This window comes from Sminthopsis crassicaudata, chromosome 2, assembly GCF_048593235.1.
Source record: "Sminthopsis crassicaudata isolate SCR6 chromosome 2, ASM4859323v1, whole genome shotgun sequence".
In the NCBI taxonomy this organism is placed as follows: domain Eukaryota; kingdom Metazoa; phylum Chordata; class Mammalia; order Dasyuromorphia; family Dasyuridae; genus Sminthopsis; species Sminthopsis crassicaudata.
In genome coordinates, this window is record NC_133618.1 from 630318204 (window position 1) to 630344622 (window position 26419).

The window sequence follows — 26419 nt, forward strand, 5'->3', positions numbered from 1 at the left end:
AAACACCAGCCTTTTCTTCTTTCCCAGATACAACATATCTCAGTTCATTCAATTAGTCTTCATAGGGCAAAACAGGCATGTTTCTCAGTATCCTGGTCACCCTCATCTGAACATGCTCCAGGCTGTAGTCGTTAGAATGGACCCCAAGACTCCACTTGTGGTCAGACCAAGGAACACCAAACCTTTCCTGAAATTCTAAGCTATTAACACTGTCTTTTAAAATTTCCTTGTACATTGTATTTACATCCACATGTATTTATTGGGTCCTTCCCCTTACCCGGAGAGAATAAAGGCATCTTGTGGTCAGGGACTGCTTCCCTTTTGGTTTTGTAGCCTCAGAATTTGGCACAGTTCTTGACACAGAGCAAGCAATGCTTGGTGAATCAAACAGTACTATTTCCTCTAATTCTACCAATTTCAAATTTCCAATCCTTCAAGCCCACATTCAGCAGATTTTTGTTTATTTCTTTTTACTATTATTTTTTATTTTATTTTTAATTTTTAAATTAAAGCTTTTTATTTACAAAACATTTGCATGGGTAATTTTTCCAACATTGACACTTGCATAACCTTTTGTTACAAATTTTCCCCTTCTTCCCCCCACTCTCTCCACTATCTGGCATTTAATCCAATATATGTTAAATATGTTGAAATGTTTCCTTTTTTATTTAGCCCTAAGGTTTCATCAGTTTAAAAAACTCCCTCTACAAGTACAGGCTAGTAACTTCTTTGGTACATATAGCTTTACAGCTTGCATAGTGCACTGAGAGATTAAGTGACTTACTCAGGATCATACTGCTGCTGTGCCAAAGGCAGGATCCGAATCTAGATCTTTGTGACTTCTACCATCCCTATGGCTTTACATACATACAAGACAGAACTTTACACTACATCATGCCTCCTTATTCAGATTTAACAAGGATTGATTTTTAAAGTAGCAACATGGAAATACAATCCTTTTTCCACTGACTAAAAGTGTTCTCTCCTCAACAACTACAGAAACAACACATATTAAATTCCTATTCTATCATTGTATCCCCGGGGACAAAAATTTAACAGTCCCTGTCTTCAAGAGGAGAACATTCTATTGGACTGAGCCACAGAGCGCAGAATCACCTGACTGATAACTAGTTCTAAGTTCTAACCAATGAGGGTTCGCTCACACTCTATTATCTAATTACACAGTATCTAACAATAAAAACAATAACAGTTAACCTTTACGTAGTGATTACTATGTTTCAGGCATTGTGCTTTGCAATTATTATCTCATTTGATCATCACATCCTGGAAGGCATGTGTTATTATTTCTCCCATTTTATGGATGAGGAAACTGAGGCAAACAAGTTAATTGATCTGTCCAGAGTCATATAGTGGGGACACAAGTCTCTATGCAAGCACTCTATTCAGGGTCAGAAAAGAATGCTCCAAGTTATAAATCTTGCTTAACCATGGAAGACAGTCTTAAGGACAAGTGATGGTACTCAATGATACATCCTTTCCCCATCACATAGGTCCCCAACTCACTTCACAAATGAGCCATTCTAACAGACTGGTCACGAGCCTTTGAAATATAATTAAGGATTTTTCTCAGCTGCCTTCGGGGAAAAGCTGAACAGCTTTAAGAGGGAAATTCTCAGCAGCCAAGAATTTCAAAGAAAAATGTAGGTGATGTGTATGACTTAATCCGTTGTTATTGTGTCAGTGATTGAGTCATGTCCAACTCTTCATGACCTCATTTGGGATGGATTGTTATTTCCTTCTCCATCTCAATTTACAGATGGGGAAACTGATGCAAACAGGAACTTGCTCAGATCCACACAAGGAAACTCTAGATCTAACAATGATTTGATGGTTCCCTTTCAGAAGAAAAAAGGATCCCGATATACTATTCCTCCCCATTAGAGGTCAGTAGTTGGTGGGAAAATAGGAAGATTATTAGAACTGACTCCGCAGTTCTAGGTTCAAATCCAAGATCAGTCACTTTTTGTGTGATTTTGAACAAGTCACCTGAGCCCAAGTTTCTTTATCTGTAAAATGAATGGGGATGAATTAAATCAGAGATGTCAAATATTGCAATGCTCCCGAGAACACCTGAACCAGATTAAAATAATTGGGAAATATTTAATAAACTAAAAATACCACAAAACATGGCTAGAGTGGCAGTCCTAGAATCTGGAAGATCTGAATTCAAATATGACCTCAAATACTATCTGTGTAACTCTAGCAAGTCACTTAACCTCTACCTCAGTATCCTCATCAATAAAATGGGGATAATAGTTACACTTACCTCCTAGAATTGCTGAGAAGATCAAATTGGATAATAATTATAAAACACTTAGCACAGTGCTTGGCACATAGTAGGTGTTATATAAATGTTAGCTATTATTATTAATGTTAAAATGTGTTTTCCTAAGTTAATATATAACCACAGGATCATAATTTAGTTCCACCTCTTCTCCCATTTCCATTTGTGTTTGACACCATTAGGCTAAATTGCTTGAAATTTCTCTCCGAGCTCTGAATCTATCCTCCATGACCTCTCAAGACTGGTGGGCCAAAGGAAGAGAGACCCTCTTATATAGAAAACACCACAGCATCTTAGAGCCCAGCTAGACCAATGCCTACTTGAATAAGAATCCCTTCTACAAGAGACCAGACAACTCAGACCACTGTCTTCAAGAACAAAACCATTCTTCCCCTTCCTGGGGATGGGTGGGAGTATGTTGATAAGGACCAGTTTGCCCAGTCATGTTGATTCAATTTGAGACATTTTTTGTTTTCTGCCTGCAGAGAACACTGTACCCCACTACTACTACTACTAATTCTCCCATAGAGCCTTAAAGTTAGTCAAGTGCTTTCTGTACATGGTAGAAAGGCAGTATGCTCCTGGAAATGGAGTCAAAGGCTCTGGATTTAAATCCAGTTGCCACTTGGGTGACCTTAGGCAAGTCATATGTCTGGACTTCCCATTCCTTATCCATAAACTAGCCTGAGAACCAATGTTCTGGAAGAGTGTTGGGCTTTTAAGTTGAAAGATCTGTGCTATCATGTCATCAAGTCCTGAATTAACATCTATTTTCTGCCAGGAATTGGGCTGGGTACAATTCCAAGCAGAAAGGTGGGCCCTGCCCTCAGGAAACTTACATTTTAATGGGAGATGACAACACAAGAAAGAAATCTGAAAGGGGGAAAAGACGGGATGGAGGACAGGTGTGAGGGCCTTGTAGAGAAAGTCTGAGGGAATCAGGAGTACCTGGTGGAAGGGACAAGTGACCTAGACATTCTCCTTCTTAGCTATCCTTTGTTGTTGTTTGCCCTTCCTTCTTGAAGAGGACCATGACATCAGGGACAAGAGGACATATTATGACATGTGAGGGATGTGGATTTAAGGGAGAGAAGGCTGTGTAAGGTCACTAGTCTCACTTTCCCCTCCAGATACAGACAGATCAGGAGGCCTGGAGATGGGCCTGGATGCACTGGGAGACTGAACTTTTTTAAGCTAAAGTCTTCAACAGGTCTCAGTTGATCATAGACAAGATTTAAGAGTCAGTCAATCTGAGCATCCTCCTTAGTAACTACATATGATTTGGGGGCAGGTCAAATAGCCTTTCTGGGGCTTTCTGTGAGATGATACAGCTGACCTCTGAGTTCTTTCTAGCTATTCATTCTAGGATCTCCGATCTCCTTTTGCTGTCCTAAGTCATCCCTTCCTGGACAAGAAATGAGAACAAAGAAACTTATGGAATGAGCAGAGTCTGCAAAGGGGACAGCAGAACTCAGGAGTCTTCGGGAGAACCTCCTTGGGAAAGACCCACAACAGGGAAGGACGGAGGCCAGAGACAAGCCAGCCTTTGGGGGACTGCAGAAGGGTCTGGCAACTTGAAAGCTGTCCTGAGCCAGGTCACAGGCAGCCCTCACCACCTCATCGGAGAGAAAGCAAATCCCAGAGATTCTACAGCTGTTTCTGGCTTTTAGTGTAATCGGATATCCCTGCTGGCAGAAAGAGACCCAGTGGAGCCAAAAACGAGGTGAAATTTCCCGTCATTTCCCAATTCTGACAGGCCTCTTGTGATGGATGCAATCTTTACCCTTGCAGCAGACTTGGAAATCCGCTTCAGTCAAAAAGGGGAGAAGTTGGGAGTCATGAATAACAAGCACAACTCACCTCCAGCCCACTGGAAGTCAGGAAGAATACCAATAAGTTCTGGGATTACTGTGAATTCTAGGGCCTCTACTAACTTCCTATGGAGAAATCCCTTCTCCTCTCAGTCCATCAGTTTATTGTGTAAAGTGAGAGGGTTGGACTATAGATAACTATGGGAGCCTGTGAAATTCCACTTTAGGTCTTTATCAGGATGTCTCCAGTCTTGGAGGGGGAGGGAAGCAAGAGGGTCCTAGTTGGTGATCTCATCTGAGTTCCTCCCTCCCCCCATGCTGGTTATGAGATCACAAATAGGGAGCTTGGAGACTCAGACAGAGCGAATCATTGGCAGGAATGGACCTCTCAAGCAAGGACCTTTTCCACTAAACCACACGTGCAGCTTCCCCAAAACAAGTCAATGATCTGAAACAAATTCATAGACTGTTCAAGATGGAAGGAGCTCTAAAGTCCAACTAGACTTTTTAGAATTGAAAAAAAAGTGACTGGGAGAGGAATATATGTCTCAGATTTGTCCCCAGTCAGTTAGCAAACATTTATTAAGTGCTTACTGTGTACTAGGCTCTGTTATAAGTGCCAGCTATCTAAGACAAAAACACCATCCTGATCACTTTCAAGGAGCTACCTATATATAGGATACAACAAGTGCAAATAGCTCTGAGGGAAAACACTCGCAGGTTTGAGCTGAGTCTTCAGGAAAGCCAGAAGTGAGAGGCCAGAGTGCTCTAGGCAAGGCAATGGGTAGAGAGGAGGGGTCTCTACTGAGGACACTCTGCAGTAGATGTTTTGCTGAATCATTTTTTTTCTTTGTCAAAGGCTGAAATCAGTGGGGACAGGGTACTAAAACAGGATGAAAGGTATCATTAAAAAGGAAATACAGGCTCCAGTTCTAGAGTACCGCATCCCAGAGGAACTGTGATTGGCAGTGATGGATGGAAGTGATGAGGTCTAGAATTGGGGTATCTAACTGAAATTAGGGTTTAATTGAGGTCTAGTGGCAGGTTCGGGGCACATGGAGTCAAATAGAGCTCCCCTGCAACCCTTTTGGATTTGGTGCAAGGATAAGCAGTTAAATGAGGTCTAGTGGCTGAGCAAGAGTCTTGGGTAAAGAAATTTACAGACCTGAAAATCTAGATCGATAAAAGAGGTTTATTGTGGGGTTTGGTAAAGTTGAAGGTAGAGATAAGAGGGCACCGGAAATAGTGTTCTAGTGGGTAGAGATCCTTGGCATGCCAGCCGTAAGGCTGCCATGTTTGGAACCCCTGCAAAGAGAGGGCTCCACTTTGGCTCTTTTATAATAAGGGGCTTTGGCTACAAGCTGAAGGGGGCTTATGGGTGCAGTCCCATGTTGGCTCTGGGCTGGGTTTCAGACAGGGTTAGAATTTGAATTCAATTCAATAGGTTTTGGGACCGAGCCGGCCCCACCTATTTAACAAAGATGAAACTGTTTGTGCTTGGGATGGAGTCCCCTCCCTGAGGCAGAGTCGAAGGAGGTTTTCTCCTCTAAGGATTTTTCAGAGTTTTGGAGTTTCCTCTTCACACTGAGGAGCCCAGAAATGCAAGAAGTACAGAGAGAAATCAGTGGGTGGGCTCTTGAACACTCAGTCAATACCAGTATTTTAGCCACAGAGCTGGCTTAGGGACAGGGCGGTCTTGTGGGAAAGGGGAAAAGGGAAAAGATAATCCCTTCATCTAAATTTACCAGTTGTGTGACCCAGAATAAGTCACTTCTCTGAACCTCAATTTCCTCATCTGTAAAATGGGAATAATGCTAACAACCTAAGGGAGTTTTTGTAAATCAAATAAGACAATGTGTGTAAAGTGTTTTATGAATCTTAAAGCTCTGATTTAATTTGTTGTTACATCATCACAGAAATATAATAAGCGGCTATTTATAGAATTGATTTTAGGGATACCAAAAAAGCCTTCTAGCCTCTGAAAATCACTTGCACAAACTACTTACAGATTTAATCTCTATATCCAGCTTCTTCTCCCTCCTTTGAGCTTCTGGCATCAATTTGAACCTCTCTCATGATCAAATCTACTGGGTTTTATAGAACAATAGAACTTCAGAAGTAGAAATTGTCTGCACCAATATAGATCTCTCTAGGTCAATGCCCTCATTTTACAGGTGAGGAAACTGAGACTAGAGAGGAAAGTCATGAGCCCAAAGCCACACAGCTAACTAGTGACAGAGCTGCAAACTGGAAGCTGAGCCCTCAGTTCCCATCCCACCAGCTACCTAAGAAAATCCCTTTGATTTTGTTTAGCACCTATTTAATCACTTATCAAATGGAGCCGGGCAGCATTTATACTAACCTACCTCACCTGGATGTTGTAAACCCTTTGCAATTTTGAACTAGAATTGCTGTTCTTGTTACTATCGTTATGAGACAGACCCAGATGAAGAGCAGGGAGGCAGTTTGAGTCTCATATGTTTTCTGGCTCTGGGTTCAAGAACATCCTCTATCTTTTCCCATCTTGGAAAGAAAGGATAGATGAGGTCCCTGGGCTTTGTATGTGTCCTGCCAATGATCAGATACCACATGATCCCCCAGAAGAGAACAGACAAAAAACAATCTGCTTACTTGAGGATGTCATTCCGATTGAAGAAGGAACAGTCCTGTTAAAGGGGGGAAAAGTCTGAGTGAGTCGGCAGCATTAATTACTTGGAGATCTCTGAAATAAAAATCATAGGTAGTATTCATATGACATTTTTAAGTTTTGAGAAGCACTTTATACATCTTATTCCATTTAACTTTGAAACAACCCTGACTGTTGGAAGCCATTATTATCTCCATCTTTACAACTATGGGATCTTTACAAATATGGGAACTGAGGTTAACATGACTAAATGACTTGTTCACAGTCACATAGCTAATCAATGTTTGAAATTAAATTTGAACTCAGGTCTTCCTGACCCAAGTCAAGAGCTCTCTCGGCTATAGTCCTTCACATCCCTTTCCTGGGTAGGGCAGATGGTCTGAACCAAGAGGTAATGGCCACACACATTCAGATAAAGCCAGGGAGTATGGGGGAATTGCTTTTCTTTTAATATCAAAATGCCACATTGAGTCTACCTGAGGTGCCCAATTCACCAACAGGTAAAACTTGAGTTTTTCTCTTTCACCCCATAGACTAAAACCTTGAGAACTGGGAATGTGGTGATTCTAAATGTATGATAATTAAATCTGGACCTGAGGACCAGAGAAAAAAACCTAGTCTGCCCATGATCAGTCCACTAGGGATGAGAAGAGCTGAGTTTGGAGAGGATCTGCATTCAAATCTCCCTTCTGACCCTTACTATCTGTATGATCTTCCAAAAGTCACTTTGCTCTGATGTGACTCAGTTTCCCCATCTGTAAAATAAGGTGGTTAGATTCAATGGCCTCTGAGGGTCTCTTCCAGCTCTAAATCTATGCCCTCATCTCCCTATGATTCCCAGCTATGCCTCCCAAAAGAAGACAATAAGAACGAGGAATGACTGCCGAGCAAATTACTGTTAACTAATGCTAACTAAGTTAATTAAATAGTCAAGATGTCCTAATTTATGGTTTGAGGTCTTCTAGAACTCTTCTTTTTCCCCAGGGAAATTTTGTTAAGGACACTGGGTAATCCTAGAGGGATGAAAGAATTCCCTGCTCACCCTCTTAGGTTTCATTAGCTCAGGGCTCATATATCCCAGTTCCCTGGCCTCCCCTGTATGGAGCCTACCGGCAGATAGTGTAGCAAGAGTCTGATTACTGGGTCTGGGGCCAGATGGTACCCTTAGATCATGTCTCAAGAAGTCCAAGTAGGTGATTAACTCTTTGTTCACTATACTGTAGTAAGACTTCCATATGGGAAGTTCCCTCAGGGTTTAGCATATACTAGGCGCTTAATAAATGCTGCCATCATTTGGCCACACAACAGATATTAAGAACAAGAAGCAACATCCATAGTGCATCTGAAGAACATTGGCTCTGAAGTGAGAGAACCTGCATTTGAATCCTGCCTTTGATTATTTGTTACAAGTAGTGATTTTACCCACGTGACTTTGGGCAAGACAGTCCACTACCTTGGTTTTTTTCATCTACAAAGTTCGAGGGCCGGATGAGATGCTGTCCTGTGCACTTTTAGATCTTTGATCCCTGGACAAGGGCTGTACTCTTCTTCCTCTGTATTCTGGCTCCCCTCTTCTATATTCCTGCAACATTCTCCCTCAATCACCTATACTTTAACAATCAAATCAAGTTTCTGAAAAAAAAATATGACTCATTCTGTACCTCTAGTGCATCCCTTCTCTGCCAAGGGGTGGGCATGGGTCACTGAATCCACCAGAGTGCTTAAATATTTGAAAAGTTTTCGTGTTGTTGGGTTTTTTAAACACCATTATAAAGTTCAACTCAATTGCCTCCTCTTCCTTCTCTGATCCCCCATCAATCTATAACAGTGGTCCTTAAACTTTTTAAGTAGGGGGCCAACTCATTGTCCCTCAGACTATTGAAGAGCCAGACTATAGTAAAAACAAAAGCTCACACTCTGTCTCTGCCTCAGCCCATTTGCCATAACCCGGTCGGCCGCATCAATGTCCTCGGCGGGCCGCATCTGGCCCGGGCGGGCCATAGTTTGAGAACCCCTGGTCTATAAGGATCTCTTCCCTCAGATCTCTTGTAGCATTTCTCTCTTATACTTCTCTGATGTATATCGGATATATGTATATCTGATGTACGTCCTAAAACATATAGTTGTATATTTATGCGCATCTCTTTTTAGATCTTATTGTCCCACCAGACTGTAAGCTACATGAGGGTAATAACCGTGTCTCATAGAAAGTTTGTATTTCTACCAGCTCTCCATAGTCACTATACACTCTGACTGCTTAAAAGATGTCTTTTTAATGAATAAAGACCAAGTTAGACAACAGCAGAAAATGTTGTCAGAAAAATGAAACTTGCTATTACTTTTAAAAACACATTTTCCATCTCATTTTTTAAATCGTCACTTAAAATTATTTCTAACTAAAGTCTTCTCATTACAATAAGATCATATCATCATATATCTGGGATTCAAAGGAACTTCTCAAGTCATCTAGTCCAGCTGTTCTCAAACTTTTGGTGTCAGGACTTTTTTATACTCTTAAAAATTACTGAAGGCTCCCTCACCTCTACGGCAAAGAGCTTTTGTTTGTGGAGCTATATTTATATATTTAGCATAAAATCAAGTATCTTAATATTATTATAGAAATAGTTTGGACTTCTGAAAGGGTCTTGGGGACACTTTGAAAACCAGAGATCTGGTCAAACTGGCTCTTTGTTTTTACTGATGTGGAAGCCTACAACAAAAAGGGTTGCATGTCATGCCCAGGGTCATATAGATCTTAAGTCTCATTTAGGTCTGGGTCCTCTGACTTCATCACAGTGACCCTGGGCTGGAAAAGGTCATACCAACAAGGAAGGTAAGTTTGAGGGAGTCCTTAACAACAGGGAATAGCTTTATGTGTGGGCCAAATGTGGGACCAGGTGCCTTTTATCTGGAGTCCAGCATGGCTAACTGGGAAATACTCTTGTGCAGAACTATATATTAGAGGACAGATTATTTATGGCTAAGGCAACTCACAAAGACTACCTACTGACAAAATGTCACATTATTTGGAGCTAGAAAGGGCTTTACTGATTATATATTATAAATATTATAATATAAATTATTATTGCAACATAATACATATACATATATATTATAGTCTCATCCTTTTATTTTATAACTAAAGGAACTAAATGCCTATCACACTGTAAGGGGCAGAAGTCAGGAACATGGACTCCAAATCAAGTGATTTCCTCTATACCAAACTTCCTGAGACATGGCAAGGATTTAGTTCCTGTGGGCAGATGGAGTCCACACATGAGCCTCTCAAGCAAAGGTATCAAACACATGTTAAATGCCTTCCCAAGCATCATCGCCGTTGGATTAAAATGTAGTTCCTATATGGTTTTAATGTGTCCATGTAAATGTGGTTTCCCAAATCAATATGTGGGCTACAGGGATCATTACATACACTTAGTTTGACAGCTGGTTTCCATTTGCATTTGACAGCACTGCCCTAAAGAGCCAGAGTACTTATAAAATAATAGCAACAACTGACATGTCTATAAAGTTTCTTGAAGACTTCTCTGGATAGACATCATTATTATTGGCATTTGACAGAGCAGGAAACTAAATCCCAAAGCCGGGAAGTCACTGGCCTGAGATGATATATAGCTGGGTTAAAGTAACACATCTGGCCCCCCAGTGCAGGTTTTTCCCCTAACCCTTGATATCTGACACAAAACAGGGAAAATAAACAAATGGGTACAAGAGATTGTCTCAGCAGCCACAGTGGGGAGGGGAGGGCTGGGAAAGGGACAGAGAGAGGGTTCAAAGGTCCAAGTTCTGGTTTGGAGATAAGGATGGGGGCTCCATTTCTATAAACTATAGTATGGCACACACCAACAGGTGCTTTTGGGAAACAGTCATTTTTAGGAGTTGGTACAGAGGAAAGAACATTCATTGTCCTTACAAACAAAGAACCTGGATTCTAAGGGAAATACCTTAAAGGACGGGAGACTGATGGAGAGAAGTCCATAAGTCTGTATGAAAGTGCTAGTTTCCACTGCCCCATCCCTTGTCCTCAGTGCCACAGAAGGGATATGGAGAGGATTCTTGGAGAAAATAATCATGGAATACCTCAATTTTCAAGCAAGGTGGCTTATTCAATGGAAAGAACACCAGATTCAGTGTCAAGGGACAAAAATTCAAATCCCAGTTTAGCCATTTATGAAATCACAGAATTCGGAACTGGGAAATACTACATTTGGTCCAACCCATCCCTCACTCCCTGAATAACTTTGGGAAAGTAATCTCTCTGAGTCTAGTTGTCTTTGGCTGTACAATGGGAGAATCCATCTTGAGGCTGATTCTTGTCTCATCTGATGCTCACGGTATCCCCATGAGAGAGACAAGGCAAATGTTCTTCCCATTTAACAGAAAAGTGAACTGTGACCCAGAAGGAAGGGAAATAATTTAAGTGAGATCTCGAAAGTAGGTAGTTAGTGGTAGAACAGGGACTAGAAGCCTGGTCCAGGGCTTCTATTACATCTCATTCTTCCCCCTTCCAGACTTATAAAAAAATAAACAAAGTTTTATCTGAGCCCTACTTCACCTTATTCCTCTAATTGCTAAGGTAACTTCCCAAATTACCTTCTTTTCTTCTACATACCGTATATTTCACATTCGCTTATCTGTGTGAGCAAATGAGATATCTACAAAATGCAGATTTTAATCTGCTTAATCAATGCATGTTCCTCTTTGTCCTTTGTCCTAGGTGCATGTTGCTTATATATAAACTTCTGGAAGCAGGAGCTTTATTTTGGGAGGGGATATCTCTAGATCTTCGGCACCTAGCACAGCACCTGACCTGCAGCCAGCATTTTCTAAGTGCAGAATGAATGAATGAATTTTGAATGTACTTTGAGTTATTCAGATTATGATGAGATTGCTTTAGAGAATCCCACTGCCCTAGCTCCAGCTTTCTTTTCTCCTGCCAGAGGAGACCAGGCAATTTGACATGTATGGCAATGAGAGATGCTTCTGTTTAGAACCCTGAACAGCTTCCAGTCAGCAGGCAGACCAGGTCCATTCTCAAAAAGGACCTAGCCTCTGTGATGGAGCTATTGGCACTGCTCTGGTAAGCTGGAGTGCTTTTTATTAATTTAATTATAATCAATAATAATTAATTAAAATTAAATTATTAAAATAATTTATTTTAATTGATTAAAAATTAATAATTTAAACAGAAGGGAAGAAGGGTGTGTGTGTGTGTGTGTGTGTGTGTGTGTGTGTGTGTGTGTGTGTGTGTGTGTGAAATGAGGGCAGATGAGATGTCTTAGGGAATGAATCATTTTGTGTTCTAATGGGCCAACAAAAGCCTAGTCCTTCTGTTTTGATTCAGGAGAAAGAAGAACCTTAGAAGACCAAGACCACCAATGACTTTGAAATCACTTCACCAGGAGGTTAGGTGGTATGGTGAAAACAGGTCAGGGCTAAGATATGTGGGATCAAGTTCCAGCTCTGCCCTCAGCTGTTGGACTTTGAAGAAAATCCCAGTGTCCTCAACAATAAAGTGGGGAGAATTATAGCAGTTCATTACAAAAGAAACCTTCCATTATCATAGGTGGAAATGTTACTGCATTGTTGCTGCATGTTAAGGACATGTATGAGGTTTGTCAGTAGGAATGAGAAGAGACAGCATGGTACAGAGTGTCAGAGGAGCTGAATTCTAATCCTACCTCTATGACCTTGGGCAAGTACCTTGCCTCAGTTTTTTCATAGGCATAGTAAAGGGGTTAGACTGGATGAACTCTGAGGTCCCTCAATCTATAAATCTAGGGTCCCATAATATTGGGGGTGTGAAGAGAAGGGGAGAATGAGAGGAAATGATGTAAAGAGAGCTGAGTTGTTCATCCCTGAACTGAGAATTAGTCACATTCGTTATCTAAAAGATGGAGTTGGGGCAGAATCAAAAAGAGTTTGAAAAAAAGACAAGAACATCAATTGTCTCTTGGAAAACAGAGGCATCATGGGATTGTGAGTGCTGGACTTGAGTCAAGAGATCGGGGTTCAAATTTCACCCTCAACATTTACTAGCTACATGGCCTTAAGCAGAGTCCTTCCTTTCTTTAGGTCTTAGTTTCCTTTTTTGAAAAATAGAGAAAATTCTGTATATTCTACTTTCCTCACAGGTCATCATCAAAATATGGGATAAGAGTAGAGACTGACCTGTGAGTTCTTCTGAGAGGGAGCTTCCTGATGAGGAAATTCATTCTACCAATACAAACCGGCATCTCTGCTGCGACTTCTAGTCTCAGGGAGTTGTATGGAACACTAAAGGATTGAGTGAATTTGTGAGTCAGGGGAAGAGCTGGAACCCAGGCATTTTTGCTCTGTGTCCTGTCTCGGCCCATTATACTACATGGCCTTACTTAAAAAAATAAAACAAAACAAACAAACAAAAAAAGAGAGCACTTTATATTTCAAGAATGTTGGAACAATGGGAAATTTATGACTTTCTCTTTCCCTACTTTCAGTGAGAAGAGAATTTAAAAGCAATGTGTTCAATTTTCAGTGAGGAGGATATAGTTTAATATAGGAGCCCCAGAACCAGGGCAAGGAAGCAGATAGCTTCCTAACAAAAAGAGCAATAAAAAACTTTAAGGAGCAGAGGGAGAAGAGAGAGAAAAAAATAAATTTTATTATTTGAAAAAGAACAAGAAAAGAAAAAAAAAAGAATGGAAGTAAGAGAGGAGAAAGGAGAGGGGGAAGGGAAGAAAAGGAGGAAAGCAAAGAAACAGGAAGAAGAAAAAGGAAGTTAAGCAAAGTAAAGGGAAAGTATGGTAAAGAAAGAGAAGGAAAAAGGAAAGGAAAGAAAATTACAAAAAGGTGTAACCTTCCTAAGGGAGATTAGAAACTACCCTGGAAAGTTTTTAGCAACAGCTCTCTGCTCAGGGATGGCCAATGCTCAGTGTAAACATTACTCTTTCTTCTTCCTAACTTTTGAAATTCAGAGACAGCTTTAACCACTATAAGTCACAGCATGCCCCATACCACAAGGTGCTTTTGGGAGACTACAATCTATAAGAGGTAGCATAGCAGAGTGGAAAGAGCCTTTGGAGACAGAGGATATGAATTTGAATCCTGGCTCTGCACTAACTGTATCTCCTGTCCTCACTCCCATTCCCAAGACATGGTCTCCTTTCTTAGAGCAGCAATGGAGTAGAGTAGAAAGAAATCTGGACCCAGAGTCTTTAGACTCTGCTGTTTATTCCTCGTGTGACTTTTAGCAAATTACTTAAAGCTCCCTAGACCTCAGTTTCCTCATCTGTAAAAAAGGAGAAGCATTGAACTAAATGATCTTTGCCATCTGTTCTGGATCTAAATCCTATCATCCTATAGACATTCTGATAAGTGCATCTTTGGGGTCCATGAAATTACCAGGAAGTATTTATAGGAAACCCCCGCATTGTTCTAGGATACCTCCAAGCTACAGGAGAGAAAACATCACATTGAAAATAATAATGAAAGAAAAGACATGGCCCTCCAAGGGAACCCATCTTGGGCAGTAGAAGGGTGTGTTGATACCCACCCTCTCCTTGGGAAATGACCAAGCATCAAAAGATACTATTCCAAGGATGAAGTTTCAAGGATGACAGCTGAAGAAAGGAAGTCTCAGGGCTATAACTTCACCTATATTATTCTTCCCTTCCGTGCCAGAGCCAAGACCAGGCTGGGCTTCTGAGTAGACTTTAAACTTGACACCAGTGACTTTCTCTCTGTAAATGAAACTGGGTATAAGCTAGAGACCCAGTAACCAGAACACAGTGTTGGCACTCCAAGTTCCCAGGGCCAAGATCCCAAGTCCACTTTATTTCTTCAAAAGCTACTTGACATCTAGCAACCTGAGAGCCCTGGGTCATCCACCTGAGTTTCAGACTCCTCCTTCTGAGCCAAAGGAGGCAGATTTCCAAGTGCTCTCTCCATCATCCCTCACCCCTACTCCCAAAGTGAAAGTCTAAGTCCCAAATCAGATTTTGTGGTAGGACCATTTCCTAAGAATATTGTTAAATGAAAAAGAAACCTGCTCTGTCAAAATAAGATATTTAGGGCAGTGTATGCATGGTAATGAAAATAACTGGAAATAATCTATATGAGCAAGGATTGGGGCAAATTAGTAAACTGTTATCTAATAAAAAAAAACAAAAATGAAAGTTCTTTATGGTAGCACAAGTGGGAAGGTTTTAGGATTAGGGGAATCACAGAATTTGAGGGTTGGAAGGCATGTCAGTAGCCATCTGGGTCAACCCTCTCATATGCAAAGGGATCCCCACTATAATATACCCAACTACCTTTGCTTCAAATTCCCAAGAGAAGGGAACCTCCATCTTTCAAGGTGAGCCATTCCCTTCTGGGACAGCTCTAATTCTCAAGATGGTTTTTCTGTTACTCAACTCTGCAGCTTCCCCCACTGTCTACCCTTGGATCAACATGAAAGTTATCAAATACTTGAAGTTAGCTGCCATGACTCCCAAGCCTACTTCCTTCAGCTCATTCTCAGATGTCATGAACTGAAGGCCTTTCGCTACCCTGAATGCTCTTCTCTGGACACTCTCCAGTTGATCAATACCTTTCTTAAGCCATAATGACTATCACTGGACACAAAGCTCCAGGTGAAGTCAGAAAAAGGCAGAATACAGTAGGATTATCACCTTCCTATTCCTGGAAGTTATATTCTCCCTAATGCAGTCCAGATAACAGTAGTTTATCTGACTGCCATAGTAAACGGCTAACTTACAGTGAGTTTGCAGACTACTAAAGTGCACTCTTTTTTGTTTTCAGAAGGATCCCTGTCTATCCATGCCTCCTCTATCTTAGGCTGGAGGAGCTGACTTTTTATACTCACACATAAGACTTTACATTTATCCTTACTGAATTTCATTTAGCCCCCATTTACTGCCCACCCCCACCCCACCATGTAACTTTGGATGGTCACAATCTTCTTGGGCTTCAGTTTCTTCATATGTCAATTGGGAATGGAGATGGGTTGCACTAAATGATTTCTAAAGAAGAGGGAGAGGAGAGAGAAGGAAGGAAGGAAGGAAGGAAGGAAGGAAGGAAGGAAGGAAGGAAGGAAGGAAGGAAGGAAGGAAGGAAGGAAGGAAGGAAGGAAGGAAGGAAGGAAGGAAGGAAGGAAGGAAGGAAGGAAGGAAAATGAATAGAAAAGCCACAGACTTATCAATCATCATATTTTGAAAACCAAAAAATAATTTATAAGAGCACAGATTTAGAAGAAGCAGGAGAAAATATGTTGCTATTATTTTCTAAAAAAAACAACAAAAAAAAGTTTTTCCCCCATTTCTTTCAGTCAGAATACAAACCACCTTGAATTCTGAGGCAGCGGGTGACACACTAGATACAGTGCTGAGCACCCCGGCCCAACCTCTAATATTTTCTCCTAGTCCGGAGCCCCAGCTGGGCTGATTCTCGGGCACCTGGGATCTGGAAGTGAGCCAGAGGTCCCGTTGTATGACAGGGGAGACAGACTCGGGAAACACAGGTGGCGGAATGTGCCTCTACAGAGGCAGCTAGAGAAAATGTCTCAGTAGTTTCTGGCTCGGCTGGCCCAGAGGGATTGGGGAGGGGGGGAGGGGGCAGACATCCTTTACCAGAGCTCACCATCGTTTATGAAATCACTTTCCTAACAATAGTCTTCTAAGGTGACTTTTCCCCTTTCACAGAAGGGGAAACTGAGTGTCGGGGAGATAGAGACTTAGTTACAAAGCTAGCGAGTGCGTGCGAGTGCGAGTGGATACTCAAAAGCTGGGCTTCTTTGCAAAAACTTCCCTTTCGGCTCCCGAGGGGCTGGAGGAGACTGGGAGTTCAGAGCCCAGCCCCTGCCCGGAGCATCCCAGGAGCCCGGAAAGATGGCAGGAGATAAAGGGCGGCTCCCTGCTGAACCCGCCTCCGGGCAGCGGAGCGTGCTTTCCTTAAGTTAGGATGGGCTGGGGATGGAGGAGGAGCAGGTGACAGGTGGCAGAAGGACGCACCATCCCACTCCCCGCCAGGTGGGCCCCCCGGGCCCCTGCTCCCAGCCGGGCCCCTGCTCCCAGCCGGGCCCCTGCTCCCAGCCGGGCCCCTCACCTGGTAGTTGTCCAGCTGCTCGTCAGTGAAGATCGTCTGCTTGTTCCCCATGTTAGCGGCGGAGCCCGGGCTCGGCCCGGGCTAAGTCTTCCATCAGAAGGCGCCGGCCGGCTCTCGGGGACCCCAGCGTCCGAGAGGCTGCGGCCCGACCAGGCGGACGATGTCCGTCCCCGGGTGTCCCTAATGCTGCCTCTCTTCCAGAGAGCCCCCTCCGGGGTCAGGTGACGACGGGAGGAAAAGCGGAGATGGCTGGAAGGGCCGGGGCCAAGGGTCAGCTCCGCGGCGGTCCCAGTGGACCTCCGCCGCTGCCTCTGCCTCTGGCAACGCCACGGGCTCCGCCTGGGCCGGCTGGGATCGAGAAGACGTGCAGGGGGAGCTGCCGGAGGGCGCGGAGGGCTCGCAGAGCCTCGGACAGCTCCCGCTCCCGGCCTCCTCTCCGAGGTCCGCCTGCTCCAGGGGTCCGGCCTTTAGAGGCCGCCCAGTCCCCGGCAAGGAAGGGGAGGAGGGGGAGGGACTGTGCCAGCTCCGCCCCCAGGCTGCCCCTTGGCCCGGCCAGAATGGAGGCTCCGCCTCCGGAGAACCTGCAGAAGGAGGGAGTCGCCGACCCTGAGAGGTCAGTGAACTGTCCTCCGAAAACTGGGTTCCAGCGAGTTCTCTGACACCCCTTTTCGCACCCCCCATCCAGCCTATCTCCTCACTTTCCATCCTCCTACTCCCCAACACCCCCAACTGTTGCTGCCCAGAGGGGGTCTGCCAGCAAGGGCCCCAGGTCTCCGCCCCGACTACATCCACCATCATTTAGTTTCTGCTCACCTTACGCCCCAAACTTTGTCTGTTCCCCATCTTGTTCTGCTTCCTTCCTCCCATGGACCGCTTGGGGGCCCATCCTTATTGGGTCTGCCCTCCTCTCACTGCCTTAATCGATTGAAACCCTTTCTCTCTCCTTCATGATCCCTTCCTGACATTCCTGGCTTAATGTTTTGGCTCTCTTCACATTTTCCTGACAGATTTTGTCTGGCTTTCTCCCGGATTTGTACTTCTATTACATCGAAAGTCCCCTTAATGGTTTTCACCTCTGTCTTCCTAGAATCCAAGGCAGGGAGCTAAGTGTTTGTTGAAATCATTTGGTTGTTGGAGTCATCTCTGGCACCAACCTGGATTCATTAAGACCCGGATCCAGAGACTGGCCTGACTGCCTCCAGCCAGCCCTTGCCAGTTGCTAGAACAGTGGGGGGGGGGGGGGGCGGGGAGGGCAGAGCATAGGTTGGCCCTGGCCCATAGGTCTTGGACATGATACCCCAGCTTGGTCAAATAGAGCTTGGTCAAGGCCACCTTCCAGTGGCTCCCTCTGGTGCCAAAGGCAGGCAGAGAGGAAATGATGGCAGGGGAGCCCTTCTGAGTCTGATCTAACCCAATTAGCCAAGAGGAAAGCTGATTCCTAAGAAAAAAGAAAGGAAGACTTCTCTGGAAATACTCTGATTTGATCCTCAGAACAACTTTGGGACAGAAATTATAATAAAATGAATTGCTAAAACATTTTAAACATTTTTTTAAAACATCTATAAATCAAACCATCATTTCTTTCCTATGTTCTAGGTTCATATACCTGATTATTTGCTAGACACCTCAGTTGGATGTCAGATAGGAAAGCAAGTAGATAGATAGATGGAGAGGTGATAAATAGAGAACTCATTATTTATTTATTTAATATTTTATTTTCCTCCAGTTACATGTAAAAAACAATTTTTAATATTCTTTTTTTAAATGTTGAGTTCCAAATTTTCTCCCTCCATCCCCATTTTCTTCATTGGGAAGGCAAGTAACTTCATATAAGTTACATATGTCCAATCATGTAAAACACATTTCCATGTTAGTCATGTGAGAGAAAACACAGACAAAAAAAAAAAAAAAAACAAGAAAAAATTTTGAAAGTATGCTTGGATCTGCATTCAAACTTTACCAGGTTTTTCTCTGGAGATGGCTAACATTTTTCATCGTAAGTCTTTCAGAATGTCTTGGATCATTGCATTGCTGGGAATAGGCAAGTCATTTACAGCTGGTTATTGCACAATATTGCTGTTCCTGTATGTACTGCTTTGGTTCTGCTCACTTTAATTCACATCAGTTCATGTAAGTCTTCTCAGGATTTTCTGAAAGCATTTCTTGTCTGCTCATTATTTCTTATAACAAAACAATACTACTGTATCATAGTCATATATTATACATTGGACAACCACTCCCCAATTGACGGGTATCCTCTCAATTTCCACCACTAAAAGAGCTGCTATAAGTGTGTGTGTGTGTGTGTGTGTGTGTGTGTGTGTGTGTGTGTGTCCTTTTCTTTTTCATTTTTTTATCTTTTTGGAATACAGCCCTAATAATGTTATGGCTGGGTCAAAGAGTATTCATGGTTTTATAGCCCTTTGGAAATAATTCCAAATTGCTCTACAGAATAGTTGCATCAGTTCATGACTCTACCAATAAAAAATATTTCTTTTTTATTCCAAATCAGTTTATTTCCAGTTTTTCAACATTTTTATTTGAAGTTTTATGTTCCGAATTCTATATTTCCTTCCTCTCCCTAGCTCCATGCCCCTACCCTAAGAGATGGTAAGCAATAAAATATGTTATATGTGTATAGTTATATAAAACATTTCCATATTAATCGTTTTTTGCAAGAAGAGTCGGATAAAAGAAAAAAGAAAGTGAAAAACGCATGCTTCAGTCTATATTCAATCAACATCAGGATTATCAATACTATTTTTACTTGCTTAATATGTGCCAGACATTGAGATAAGGGCTCAGGATACATACATTAACAAGACATTTCCTGCCCACAAGGAATTTACATTCTAATGGGACAATATGAGGTATGAAGGGAAGATGGGTACATGGTAGAGATACTATAGGGAGTATCATAGAGGATCAAGTCCTGGCAAAATAAAAATAAAAAGCTCCCCATAAGGGCTTCCAATTCAATATATCCAAAACAAAACTTAGCATCTTTTCTTCAAAGAATATCCCTTCAGCTATGTGTGTTGAGGGAACTACCATTCTTCAAGACAGTCATCCTCCACTCTTTACTCTCACTCACAGCCCCATAGCTGTGAATTAATCAGCCACTATAATTAGCTACCAGGGCTTCCCAAGGGTGCCTCATGACTCTCTCTCAAATCTCACATTCTTTGCATTCACATCATAGTCACCCTTATCCTTTTGTGTTATACTCTTGGAATAACCTCCTGCTTGGTATTTTTGTAGTCACTCTTTCCCTTCTCCAATCTATCCTTTATGCAACTTTTTGTTGTTGTTCAGCCATGTTCGATTCTTCATTACCCCATTTGGAATTTTCTTGGCATAAATACTAGAGAGATTTTCCATTTCCTTCTCCAGTTCATTTTACAGATGAGAATATTGAGGCAAATAGAGTTAAGTGACTTGCCCAGGGTCACACAGTTAAGATCATGGAATAATTCCTAGAATATCAAACCTTCAGTGATCTTCTAGTAATGGAACTTACTTGATTAAGAATCCTCTGAGAACAAGTCATTCAGTTTCTGCTTGAAGACCTTCCGTGAAGGCAAACTCATTATATTTCATTCCACTTTTGGTCAATCCTGCTTATTTTAAAGTTTTCTCTTCTATCAGAGGTCCTCAGTCTATTTCAGTTCCTGAATCTCTTAGCTTTCAATGAGCCTCTCCCATCTCCTATATTCAATATTACGGAAAATAAATCCTGAAGTTTACTATTCATATATAAATAAAAAACCTAGATGAATGGATTTCAGTAGGATAATATTGTTATTTACCCAATTTTCCTATGGCCCTTTATAAGATCTCACACCCATTGGAGGTTCTCATACCCAGGTTGGGATTCATGGTTTTATTAAGAATTCCCCAGAGAATGTAAGCTTCATAATGGTAAAACATACAGGAGACTTTCTCATCATTTTATCCCCAGTGCCTAGCAAAATGCCTGGCATGTAGCATTAATGCAGTATGAATATTTTGTTTTTCCATAAAACCAAAGTCATCCTTTCTTTGACTTCTATCTATTGCTCCTTATTTTGAATTCTCTTCCACATGAAAATCCCTCAAAAGCTTGAAGGTGGCCATCAAGTCCTATCTTTCACAGGTCTCCCATTGGTAAGGGTTAAGTATTTCCAGAGTCCCAGAAAATATGATCCCAAAGTCCCTCTTATTGTCTTCCACCCCCATCCCCCATCATCTGCTTCTACACAATTTGATAGAGGGACATAAAATGCAAAGATTATTTTATCGTTTATAGGCTACAAATATTCACCAAGAAGTCTTTTTAATGAACAATCTGATGTACTAAATCCTTGCTGGATAGGGAATGTCCTGGTCAGCCAGGAAGTCAGTCAAGCATATCTCTCATTATAAAAGAATAACCACCTTCTGATACCATTCCCTTAAGTCTCATGTGTTTTCTCCCAGATTCCTCTACTCAATTCAAAAGGTGGGTAGGTGGTGCAAGGGATGGGGCTGGATCTGAAGTTTTAAAGATCTAAGTTCAAATCCAGTCTCAGACACTTCTTAGCTCTGCAATCATTGGTGTGTCACCTGTTTGCCTCAGTTATCTAGCCTATAAAATGAACTGGAGAAGGAAATGGCAGTGTCCTAGTATCTCTGCCAAGAAAATCCAAAATGGGATCACAAAGAATCAGATATGACTGAAAATAAATGAACAACAATAGCACTTAATTTCCTGGGTTGTTGAGAGAGAAAATGGGATAAAATGTGTAAGGTATTTTTTTTCTTATGGTCTGTTTTTTCATATTATGAATTAGTCATATTATGACTAATATGGAAATAGGTTTTACAACATTGTACGTATATAACCTATGTCAAATTACTTACCATCTTAGGGAGAGAGAGAAAATTTGGAGCTCAATTTTTTAAAAAGAACATTAAAATTTGTCTTTACATGTAATTGGAGAAGATAAAATAGTATTTTTTTTAATTTTAAAAATTTAAAAATATGTAACATACATTGCAAACTTAAAATGTCATATAGGTGTAAGCTGCTCTTATTATTTTATATAAAACGGGGATTTTTAAGCAAAGGTCTTCAGAGTCTCAGATTTTAGGGATCCTGTGAATTGAATGGGGAAAATATTTAAATTTTTATTTCAATATAATTGGTTTCTTTTGCAATCCTGTGTGGTTTGTTTAATACAGCATTGTAATCTGGATCTTTGCTCAGCACCTTTTGAGCCCTTGTGTGATTTATGTAAGTCCCTTTTAAGCTCCTTGAGCTTCAGCATCAACATCTATAATATGAAAGGCTTGGAAGGAAGGATGTCTAAGATCCTGGCCAATTCTCAATCCCACTAAGGTAAAAGTTAAATTTTTAAAAATCAATTTAGAGGCCAACAATATGTGTATCCCTGTTTCAGCTGACAATGATTGACCATTCTTTTCATTTTCTAGGGTATTTGGGATTTTTAAAATGAGTTAGTCAAGGAAAAAGGAAACTCTCTGGTGTGTTGAGTGGACTTCCTATGGAAGATTTGTTCAGCTGAATTGCTTAACATTTCTCCCATCTCCTTGGCCCACACTTGGAATGTACTTCCCTCCCCTCTCCACCTCTCAGGATCTCCAATTTTCCTAAGCTCAAATATTATCTCCTACAGGAAGTTTTTCTGGATCTATCCCCTGTTGCTGGTGCCTTCCTTCAAAATCATCAGGTAGTCCTTTGTATCTGCTATCATACTTACACATTGTTTTCCCTGAGCTCCTCCAGGGCAGAAATTTTAGTTTTGTTTTTGTATTCTCAGCATGCAGCACAATGCCTGGAACACATAGGTGCTTAATAAATGCTTGAAGACTAGTCCTTGGGGAAAGGACTTAGTAGGATTCCTGTATGCACTGATCAAAAGAGACTGAATTGAGAGCTAACTTGCTTAAGTTGGCTGAGTGTCATTATCTATATTTGTTCAAAGTCAAGTCCAAGTGATATTGCAGTTTACCAATGATTGAGTGATTACACAGCAGAATGATGAGCCTGCAGGGTGGAAGGTCAGTTCAATTCACCCTGCCTGTATTTGTTGAGCTACAGCTGGCTGGGGTTAGACTTGGCACAGACTGGCTTGAAGTGGGTGGAAAGACAAGGGGTCTCTTTTTCAGAGTCATAACTAGGATTGGGCAATAAAGATTTTGGTCCACATTACCAAATTTAAAGAAATTCATGGTCTGTCGGCTCAGTGCAAACAACAGAATTCAGCACATGCTGGAGTTATCAAAATAATTAGTTAAATCAGAAAGCTACAGGAGGCTAGGCTGGAATGAGTTCCACTTTTGGTGCAGTGGAAAATTCACTAACTTGGAATCAATTCAAATTTCCCAGTTACTAGTCACTTGGACCTCATGTTCCTATTCTGATGGAGACAGAAGATCCCTTCTAGTTCATAAAATGTTCCCTTCCTATTCTTCTTACACCTGTCACATAATAATCCCCAAAACATCAGACTTCCACTTGTCTTCCCCCAAAGGTAACTATCTTACCCCATCCCCATTATAAAGGGAAAACACAACTAATCAAATGTTCACTTAGAAGTTTCCTAAGGAAGAGCCATCAAAAGTCTGGCCTTCTTCCACATATTTTCTTGACCATGAATATCAAGGGGATATCAACTGCCAAATCTAATGCCATTAGAATGTTGGCTCCTTCATTCCCTTGTGAGCTTCTTGAGGACCCACATGTTTTAGCCTTTTTCTTAGTCTACAGAGCTTAGCACTGTATCTGACACATAGCAGGTGTTTCAGAAACATTTATTATCTGACTCTCTATGACCTTATTTAGGTTTTTCTTGGAAATGATGCTTTGGTGGTTTCCATTTCTCCTCCAACACATTTTACAAATGAGGAAACTAAGGCAAACAGGCCAAGTGACTTGGCCAGAGTCACATAGCTAGTGTCTGGGATCAGATTTGAACTCAGTGTTCCTGATTTCATATCTAGTGTTCTAACCATTAAACCACCTAGCCGTTTCCAAAATACTTGTTGATAACTGACTGACCATTTCTCAATCCTCCTGCTTTTGGCTTTCTTTACATGGAGTCAACATAGGCGGTAAGCTTTTCTTCCTGAGTAGTCTCTCCTCTCTGGTTTTGTGACATGGCTCCCTATTGGTTCTCCTGCCTAATTCACCTCTCTCCATCCACTAACTATAAGTATCTCCCAAGGTTCTATTCTGAACCCTTTCCCCTTTTTTCTCTATATTATCTCAATGATCTTGTCTTCTCCCATGGGTTCAATTATTATCTCTATGGAGAGGATTCCCAGGTCTATATATGCAGCCCTAGAGTATTTCCTGAGCTCCAGGTCCCAAGTTAGCAACTGCCTATGGAACATTTTTAACTGGATTTTTATCTATTTTTATATTTTTTTTATTTTACAAAATCCATGACAAGATAGTTTTCAACATTCACCTTTGTAAAAGTTTGTGTTGCAGCTTTTTTCTCTCTCCGCCCCACCTCCTCCCCTAGATAGCAAGCAATCCAATATAAATTGGATTAAAATATGCATTCTTTTGAACATATTTCCATATTTGTCACGATGCATGGGAAAAATCAAATCAAAAGGTAAAAAAAAACACAGGAGAAAACAAACGACAACAACAATAAAAATAAGGCAAAAATGCTGTGCTCTGATCCATATTCAGTTCTCTCTCTGGATGCTGATGGCTCTTTCTAAACTGGATTTTTCAAATCCAACCAAAGAAGGCTATCTTTCCTATTATTGTTGAAGGCATGACCATTCTCCCAATCAACCAGATTGGCAAGGTCCTTGTCATCCATGGTTCCTCATTCACTGTTTATCCATAGATTCTTCATAATCTGGCTCAGGTTATCATAACTTCCCCAGCCTTACTGGGCATCACTCCCCCTCCCACACACGCTCCAGCTAAACTGGCTTTCTCTGTGTTCATGTCGTCCCCTTCTCATCCCCATGCCTTTATCCTGGCCACCCACATGCCTGAGAGAGTTCTATTATTGAGTCCACTTCATGGAGTCCCTCTCTTCAAGGCTCAGCTCCTCCTTCAAGCCTTTCCTGATCCCTTCTCCTTCCCACAAACTGCTGGAGTCCTCCCTCCTAAACTACCTGGATTGAGCTACTCTGCATGGCCTTGTGTTTGTTCTGGATGCTTCTTCTATAGATACCTAGTCTGTATCATATACAAATACATTTCACACACACACGTACACACATTGTCTCCCTGATCTTCGAGGACAGGATGTGTTTCTCATGTCTCCCAGAATCTGGCACAGTAGCGGCGCAGATTAATGCGTCATGATTAGTGATGGACTGGTCTGTTCCTATCCATGTTGTCTCCATCATTAAAATATACGCTTTTTGAGAACAGGAACAGACTTTTTTTGCTCTTTCCAAACTGTTCCACGTTTTGGGGGACAACATAAGTCTATACTGAGTGAAGGATATGTTGGGTGACTTTTGAGAAACATTGACAGCAGTCGCTCCTGTAGCGCTTTACGGCTTGCCAGGGCTGCCCCTCTATTCTCTCACAGTCATCCTGTGATGGGGGCCCATTTTACAGATGAAGATACTGCATCTCGGCCTGTTTTTCCAAAAGCATTTGAAGTCCAGCACTCGCCCGAGTGCGGCTTGCGCTGAAGTCGGACCTCGGAGGCGGAGCCTGCGCAGTCTGCCCCTGGTGCCCCTCCAGGTTCCCGGCCTGTCTGGACAGGCCTCCCCGGCTCTCTTAGCTTAAATCCGCGGCTGTTTCAGAGAACCCGGGCTGCTCCTGCGCGGTGAACTCTGGCTCCCAGGGGAGGGAAGTTCCCGCAGTGTTCCAGGTGGCCGAGCCTGGATGGGAGCCCTCCGCCTTCTAGCCTTCCGTTACACGAAGCTGCCTTCCCTCTCCCCTCAGACATCCGGGCGTTTCCCCACGATGACCTGTCCGAGCTTTTCACCTCTCACCCCCCTCCCCGCGCGTGATTCCCGTTTCACAAATGAGTGGCTCAGGGAGGTACGAGTGTGGGAAGCACCGAGGCCGCGTCCCGGGTCTTTGGCCCTGAACAGGCCGGGAACTTTAAATCTGAATTTTAGATCCACGGTTGGATGAATCGCTGACTGACCATGAATGGGTGAGGTTGACCACCCTTTTATATCACAGAGAAAAGTGACGCGGTTTGACACCCGCTGGACCGGACCTGTGGTGAGTGAGTGCCGGGGCCGGGGGTGGCCCGTGCGTCGGCCCGGAGTCTCAGACTCGGACTAGCTGCAGCACGCAGCCATCTGCCTCAGTTTCCTCATCTGTAAAATGAGCACGAGAAGGAAATGGCCACCGCCCCCGGGGAGCTGCCAAGAAACCCCAAATGGCGGCACAGAGTCAGACCACAGCCTCCCCTCGCTTCCTGCGTCACTGACTCAGCGGCGGGACAGAACCAGAGGCCCCAGATCTTCCGTGGCCAAGCGCGAAGCCCGGGCTTCACCCGCCATTCAGAGTCGTTCTCATCCCTGCTGTCAGCCGGCCCAGAACAGGTCTCTCGGTGGTTCGGGGCCAAA

General features: G+C 42.4%; 1 protein-coding gene across 3 annotated transcripts in view; it reads right to left on the reverse strand.

The window, feature by feature from the left end:
- CIB2 (calcium and integrin binding family member 2) overlaps nt 1-17357 on the reverse strand; it is a 31873-nt gene extending 14516 nt beyond the window's left edge. Inside the window, exons 1-3 of one of the 3 annotated variants that reach the window (XM_074296449.1) lie at nt 16868-16963; nt 12953-13057; nt 6748-6782 (exon numbers count right to left, since the gene is read on the reverse strand). Coding sequence is in view for 1 of the 3 variants with exons in the window: in XM_074296448.1 (XP_074152549.1) it covers nt 6748-6782; nt 16868-16918 (86 nt within the window). In the remaining 2 variants the exon portion in view is untranslated. Of the gene's footprint in view, nt 1-6747; nt 6783-12952; nt 13058-16867 lie in introns of all 3 variants that reach the window. The other 2 variants (XM_074296448.1, XM_074296450.1) reach the window with 2 other exon arrangements.
- Between the last annotated feature and the right edge of the window lie 9062 nt (nt 17358-26419).